Here is a 7,645-nt window from a genome sequence, read left to right as displayed (position 1 = left end):
GATTCCTGCCCAATTAAGGGGAGATAAGGAGAACTTTTCTAAGCACTGTCATAACACACACCCCAAATCTGCTTCTCTTTGCAAACAAACAAACATGCTGCTGCTTTGACTAAAACCTGTCTGAGTAAGACCTAAGAATCTAGGGCAGCACCATGAGGGCTGAGCAATCTGAAATATTTATGTATTATTTCTAAGTTATTTAATTTATTTCTTCCCTGAATATAAGGAGGGGCCAGCAATTGCACTACCCTTGCCCAATTTGAATTCCCCATTTTATGCTCCTAAGTTATTCACCCGTTTCTCCTGTTAGAGGGCTGAGGTTATTAGTTGCAGTTCTGCAATTATGAATGAGTAAATATGTATATATTTGTGCCAATACAATAAAGACCAAGCAAGAACACAGAGTCTCCAATTTGGGGGTCACTCGTTGGGGGGAAAGGATCTTAGCTTCACAGCAGCAAGAACTAGATCTTTCTTTGTTGGGTGCTCCATGACTCAAGGAACACTAGATACAGAAAAGCAACAAATATCTGCTATAATTATTAAGCACCTAAGTTATACTAAACACCATGCAAAGATCAAGTAAAAACTGGCTCTGATGGCAAGCCTACATGCTAAAGACAGACAAAAGGGTAAAAAAATATTAAATTTCACAATCTGTCCAGTAGCACACACAACAGAGGCCCCTGTTTAGCAAGGATTGCATGTAACATAGATGGTATATATAAGAGATGGAAAAGAGAAAGACTGGAAGACAAGAAATATGGGCCACATACAGTGCACATTTAGAAATGGTTCCCTTGCAGCAGGCTGGAGTTGATTTCATTTCTCTGAAAAAATGGAGGACAGCTGGTCAAGGACTGATCATACTCCAAATTTTCTCCCATCCCGATTAGTTCAAGGAACAGATGAGCACTTCTCAGTTTCTTTTCACAGCCAAGATAGTCCTTCCCTCCTTTCTACGTCTATATTCCAGTTGCCTGTCACCTTCACAGACTTTTGATTATGAAAATCAACAGTGAATATTTCCTTTAACTGTTTCCACTCTTTGCACACCCACCATTGTCAGCACTCCAGTTAGGACACACTAGTTTAGGCCTTACCACTTAATTATTTTTAGGCTATATAAATGCTAAGGCTGCTGTTGAGTTGTTCATAATACTCCCTCACAGAACCCATTGAAGGGACACAACTAAAAAAACGGAGAACTCTGTCTGTGAGAAAATGTAAAATTCAAGTGCATCCCATCTTTGTTAAGGAGAAATTAGGAAATGTCTACCATCCCAGATGCTGTGAGGCCATCTGAAGATAGGCAGCACTGAATCTAGTTTAGTCAGTTGAGTGTTCACATCTGTGATCCACCAAGGTGAAGCATTCCACTTGACTTCTCAACTCAACTTCAGTAAGACAGGTTGTGACCCTCCGCTTTGTTGAACATACCAACTTTAGATCACCTTTATGAAAATGAATACAGTATGAAGGAGAGTGCTCCAATGCCTGAAGAAAAAGGAAAAAGTACTTATAAGAGAATGTATCACCTTTGCTGAATGGACTTTCCAACCCAATGACAAGCTCTACAGTCTGCATTAACTTTACCCCTGCTGGCTGCAACACACACCACAGAAGCAGCACTATTTTTTATTTCCTGAGATTAACAGTACAATCAAGTCCATTTCCCTAGCTCTTTGCAAGTTTCCCTGACCCAATCTGTTAGGAGAAAGCAAGCAAGCAGCCAGAGTCTTTTAAATCTCTCAATCTCCTTCTAGTGCATGGAGGAGAGTTTCCATCCCTCATTCCTGGTCACAAAAATTGAGTCCCAGAGAATGGCAGGTCAGTGCAAACATTTCAGAAGCAGCTCCTGGTCCATCAGAGGGGTAGCCTACATTACAACTGGAGAATAGTTGTCAGCTTCTACAATCTCAGTCTGCAGTGCTATGATGAATCAGGTGGCAAGGGCAGGTTTCGACAGATGACTGATATCCTTCGATCCCGGGGCACCTTCCTTCCATTGAAAAAGGATTCCTCGTCCTTGAGGATCTCATGGGTGAATTCATAACGAGCTGGCCCTCTTTGTCGAAAGAATAAATGCAGAAAATACCAGTATATTATCTTAATTTGAAATAAATCTTATCCCAAGCAGGAGAAAGACATCAAAACCCACACAATCAGAGGCAAACAAGACACAGTACCAAGACTCAGGAATTTCACATGTGGGTTCCTCTCATAGTCTTAAAAGAAACTCAGGTTCCATTTTCAGACACTGTCTGCAAAGCTGTTAACTTCCACTTACGAATTCTATATATGGCAGTGTATATTCCATCCCACTTCATGTATATGAAAGCTGGGTCTCTTCATTCATTTTTGATATTGGACCAGTTCAGATATAATGGGAAATCACTTTTCTGCTTTATAAATGAGCCTTGAATTCATGACTTTCCCTTTCTCCTCCTCCTGAGCAGCTGGAAGGAGGAGATTAGAAGCTTCCACTTTTAAACAAAACTGCCATGTCAGAAAATCCAAGAACTATTGCTTGTTAGAACAAGCCAGAATCTGAAACCAGTTTAATCTTGATTTGTTCTAACAAACCACCTTCCCCAAGTGTAGATGTAACACAGAACTTGGCTTAAAAGCAGAAGCGGTCGCTTGTGATCTCCTCCTCCAGCTGCAGAATAGAACAGGAGCTCAATGAGGAGGATACACATGAGCCCACGGCTCAGGCAGATTAATTCCAGTGACCAGTCCAATACTCCTTCAGATAATGTGTTATTAATTTATGGCAGGCTTCTCCAATGTGGTGCCCTCCAAATGTTTTGGAAAAGAACCTCCATCAGCCTCAGACAGTATGGTTAATGGTCAAAGATGCTGAAAGTAGGAAAATACCAGGTTGGGCTAGGTTGACTTATGCCACAAAGGATGAGAATGGCAACAAGGAGAAAGTTAGGTTTCTATCATTTCATCATCATAATACCCAGATGCAGCTTTTCTATTCAAAGGCAGTAAACCACTACAAACAGTGCTTGGGATTGTCAGCACTACAGAACACTACATTAAATAGATTTCTGATCCAATCCAGTAGAAGGTAGGACTTGTCTTTTTGATTGTTAGAACTTGGGAGAGGGATATGCTATGTCTGAAAGGCAGAACAGATACCAAGAAGCAAGTGCATTTTACAATACAGTGGTAGAAGAACTTCACAGGTGAACAGGTGTATCTACAGCTACAATGCATGACAACTAAATGGAACACAATGCAGATATACAATGTGCCCTCTGGTTAAAAACAAAAAGCAGGGTAACAACACAGTTTTCTTGGAGACATCTGGCTAGCCACCATGAGAAATGCTAGACTAAACAGAGTCTTGGTCTCAACTAATCAAGCAAATTTATGTTGCTTATTACCTAAGAATGTAGAGAGATCGGCGCTCCAGCAGCAGATCCAGCCAGTCTTGTGGATTCTGTTCACTAACCAGACGCATCACACTTGAGGACAGCAGGGAAAGGCCTGCAATGGTGCAGCCACAGAACTAGCAGGTGGAAATGCATAAAACTGTGAGGTCAAGATAGTATGAGTTTGACAGTATTTCCTAATCACAACTGATTCTAATCCCAGAATATTAAGGATGCCGAAACTTTATCCAGAAAATGGGTGCAGCCATCCTTTAACTTCTTTCAGGAAAACAATAACCAGAGACATGAGGAATGGGAAAAATAATCATGTGGCATTCTAAGAAGATATTTTTAAAAACCTGAACTAGGTTTTTATGCTGCCAAAAAGTACCCGGAACACAAAGGAGTTTACTTCTGGGAAGACATGCATAGGATTGCACTGCAAGTGATTTTTATAGTCTAAATTGTCATAGGCAACAACCTCTATCAGCTGCGAAATTAATTTTCATCAGAAAGATGAGGCCTGAGGGGAACTGACAGGTTTAGGTCTCACTGAGATGGGAAAGTTGTGTTTAGAACGTACAACTGGAGAAGCTCACGACTGAAGGGTTCACTACGGACAACAGTTTTCTGCACGGACAAAACTGGCATGTCCAGGTGATCAGGTTGGAGTCCTCTGGACTCACATGCTAGCATTCTACAGGGAGGGAACTGTTTTGTATGAAGGAGCTCTTGAGCAAACCTCTCCCAACCTGGTGCTCTCCAGATACATTGGACAACAACTCTCACCATCCCTGGCCAACAGGGCCAGAGAACACTGGGTTGGAGGCTAACACTAGCCTTCACCTGCACTCTTAAATGTTACACTGCAAATCCAGTTACTGCCCCATCTAAGAGTTTACAACATTTTTCAGAGTGCCCAGCACCAGAAAAGGCAATTGCTCTTCCTCAGAAAGGCAACTTGATCTCCGTGTCAGATAATTACTGGAGCCTTGCACCACTACCCCAGGATATCCCTCCCTTCATGATCAGTGTTTGGTATCTTTCCATCCGGACCTACACTAATTTGTTTTATTGAGCCCATGAATTTTGCAAATGATCAATCACCAATGTCACAAGTTGCACAATGTACCTCTGGAGTCTCTCAGGCAACCCTAATTTTCAGGTTTTTTTCTGAGGGGAAATACTCAGGAGTACAGTCAATCCCTTGTATGCGGTTACCTTGACACTGTCTATATGAGGTTTTATGTACCCGGTTTTATCCAAATCCAAGACATGGACTAGAGTAAGCTGTGGTACTCCTGGTGGGAAAGCTTCATCTCGAACTCTTTGCAAGATCGCTTGATTCTCTTTACTCCAACGTGATTTTTCTGTCTCACGGTACTTATGAATGGCCTGCAGAAGAGTAAAACCTGTATTACAATATGAAAAAGGAAAGAGGAAGTCACCTACAACTCTGGCCTTGTTCACATGACCTGAGCTATCACCAATAAAAACCATAGCCACATTTGCCTGAAACGCAATGCTTTTCAAACAGAACATCAAATACCAAATTACCACGGGGAGTAACATGCATTTGAGCTAAGCCTAACACTAAATTTGGAAGAATGAACCTTGAAGCAGTAGCTGCAAGAGAAAACAGTACCAGGATAAAAAAGCAGCATCAAATTCTTTCAAGTTAAAATGCCATTCATTTGATGACTTCCAAAATAGAAAGGAGGAATTATGGATTTAATACCACAAACAGAACTTACATCAGATCATTCCAAAAACTGCGGTTTTTCTTTTTTTCATCTAACAATCTGCCCGTTCAGAGCTAGTTCACACAAATACAGACATAACTCAAATCTATTTTATTTACTTATTTAATCTGTACACCACAGATCACTAAGTTCCAGAATTGTTCCTATTAAAGAGAATATATTAACAATAAAGATATGGTAAAACAACAGTACAGAAACAGCAGCATCAAAATCTTCCAGACCATTTATTTGATTAAATATTCACTTGCGGCTGAAATGTGTAAAGTGAATCCATGAAAAAGCCCTACTGCTGAGGCAGTATGTTTATTCTTACTGGTATCATCACTAGACTTGAGAGTAAGCAAGTTCATAGTTTCATCCTCTCTTAGGTGTGTATTCTGTTTTCACAAACTAATTACCTACTTTACCCAGGTCGTCAGCTTTTTGTCAAACAGGAAAGAAGGGATGGTAAAGCTGCCCTGCTGGATTAGACCAAAGGCTTAAATAGCCATTGTTCAGTTTTCTAGAACTCCTGGGGAGGCCACAAGCAGGATAGTGCAATAGTCTTTGTTCCCCAGCAACTGGTAATCAACTGCAGGTTCAAACAACATGATAACCCAAGCTCAAGGTTTGAGTTGGGTTGTCACTGAGCCATAGTTGGCCACTGAAACAGATTAATGCACTGTCTGAAGTGGTGGGGAAAACAGGATGGTTACAAGAAGAGGTAACCTAGCCTCTTCTGAAAAAGGTAGCATAACATTTGGTGTATGAGGAAGGGCAATCATAGGGTAACAGCTTTGTTTGAAAGTCCCCTTTTTTGAAACACTATTGACATATTGAATGTGCAAATTCCATAAAGTGCAACAGAATCAGCCCTGGCATTAGACTGAGTGAGAGGCTGCCTCAATGAAGGAGCCTGTCCCATCACCAGTGTAGCTGTAAGATTCAATTGCCAGTTTTGTCAGATTCTGTAAGTGGAAAAGTGATGGCCGCTTTTTCCTTCACCTCAGGAAGTAAACTGTCTTGGCCCAGTCTTGGTATGAATAAGTATTTTCTGCTGCCTGGTCCAAATCTAGAGACCACTGATTTTTTTCTGCAGCCCCTCAGGTGGATGAAGGAAACACTCCCGTGCAAACACACTTTCTCTTGGACTGCATGCACGCATTTCCCAACCTTATCATGTTCCTTTTCAGTATTCCTTCTGTTAAGCCAGAGGCAGGGAACTTGCAGCCCATCAGATATTAGTGGCCAACTCTCATAATCCCTATAGGCCATGCTAGCTGGGGCTGATGGGAACTGGGCGTTCAACAGCAGTTGGAGGGCCACAGACTCCCCAACCCGCCTTCCCTAACCCAGCTCCATCCGTGTTTCGGACTACATCCACCAGAGTCCTCCAGCCGACTGGGAGAAGCGACTCCTCGTTTGGGCCGCGTTTTCCGAGCTCCTTTACTAAAAAGAAAAGGAGAAAAAGGAGGCGGCGTCAGCCTGCCCAGGTCCACCCACCCCGTCCCAATGCTCGTTTTCGTAGCGACGCCGCTGCAGCTGCGGTTCCACCTCCCGAGCCAGCAGCGCCTCCTCTTCTTCGCTGAGGAAGGCCGGCACCACACGCGCGCCGCCCGCCCGCAGCCTCCGCCACAGCGCCTCGCTCGACGCTCGTACTTCGCCTGCCGGGAGCGCCTGCGCCTCGCCGCCCGCGGAGAGCCCCCGCGCGCTCCGCGGCAACTGCTGCAGGGCCCGCGGCCGCAACGCCAATAGGCCGCGCCACCCCATGACGCTGTGAACCCCAGGCGGAAACGCGGGGCGGGAAGAGCCTGGCGCGGTGCATGACGGACTGTCCCCTGCCTATTTGCATGCCGGCATCCGGCTTTTGCGTGCAGGCCAGAGCCCACGTGATCGCAAAGCGGCGCGCTCGGTGTCGGTGAAACTCTGCAGTTCTACTCTTCGCCCTTCTCGAATAATCAAGCTACGATTACTTTATTCCTGCTGTTTGAATCTGGTTTACTCGACTCTAGTTCTTACCGGTTTGGGAGGCTTTCTTCGTTTAACTTTTAAATTGCATATTTATATTGGGTTGGATCCAGATACTTGGTCATACTGAGAGTCAAACCATAGAAATCAGTGGGACTTGGATTAGTCACTGCTAACTTAGCGTTAGGTCTACCAAAGTGACAGGTACCCAGGCCTTCAGTAAATTACTGGATCCAAATCGGTATATTTGGCTGTTACAAGTTTATTGCTGTAAGCCTCTAGATAGCCCTAGTGAAGGGCAGTTATAAAGGATAATGAAGATAAGTACACAGTAGTGGTCAACATTTTTTTCATTCACTGCTTTTCACTCTATTCCCTGGGTTACCTGGACTGATGAAAACTAGGCACCATCTAGCAGGCACCAGGGTGGTGAAGGCTATCTTTTTATATATCCTGGTGAGCAAGGCATTTGGGCTTCAGTTCCTCCTAAGTAGACTGTAACAGAAACAATTAGGTTGAACTCACTTGCACAGTACCTGGATTCTTGTC

The 7,645-nt window shown here is 43.5% G+C and overlaps 1 protein-coding gene across 1 annotated transcript; it reads right to left on the bottom strand.

Annotated features, from left to right (window-relative positions):
- Nucleotides 1-1,622: 1,622 nt before the first annotated feature.
- ALKBH7 (alkB homolog 7) lies at nucleotides 1,623-6,913 on the bottom strand. Its single transcript, XM_044443463.1, has 4 exons — nucleotides 6,632-6,913; nucleotides 4,608-4,781; nucleotides 3,399-3,523; nucleotides 1,623-2,068 (listed from the first exon to the last, which is right to left on the bottom strand). Exons 1-4 carry the CDS (start codon nucleotides 6,896-6,898, stop codon nucleotides 1,933-1,935), a joined length of 702 nt encoding a protein of 233 aa, XP_044299398.1. The 5' UTR covers nucleotides 6,899-6,913; the 3' UTR covers nucleotides 1,623-1,932.
- Between the last annotated feature and the right edge of the window lie 732 nt (nucleotides 6,914-7,645).

This window comes from Varanus komodoensis, unplaced genomic scaffold (assembly GCF_004798865.1).
Source record: "Varanus komodoensis strain SLA01 unplaced genomic scaffold, ASM479886v1 scaffold42, whole genome shotgun sequence".
Taxonomy (NCBI): Eukaryota; Metazoa; Chordata; class Lepidosauria; order Squamata; family Varanidae; genus Varanus; species Varanus komodoensis.
The sequence above is the reverse complement of the archived record's forward strand: the minus strand, read 5'-3'. Positions and strand labels throughout refer to the sequence as shown.

What these genes read in the sequence shown, in the direction of transcription:
- ALKBH7 (XM_044443463.1), bottom strand. Translation starts at nt 6,898, where the DNA reads ATGGGGTGGCGCGGCCTATTGGCGTTGCGGCCGCGGGCCCTGCAGCAG. An exon ending in CTCATATAGACAGTGTCAAG is followed by an intron (nt 3,524 to 4,607) that starts GTAACCGCATAC and finishes TCCACCTGCTAG; the next exon opens with TTCTGTGGCTGCACCATTGC. An exon ending in CGATCTCTCTACATTCTTAG is followed by an intron (nt 2,069 to 3,398) that starts GTAATAAGCAAC and finishes CTTTCGACAAAG; the next exon opens with AGGGCCAGCTCGTTATGAAT.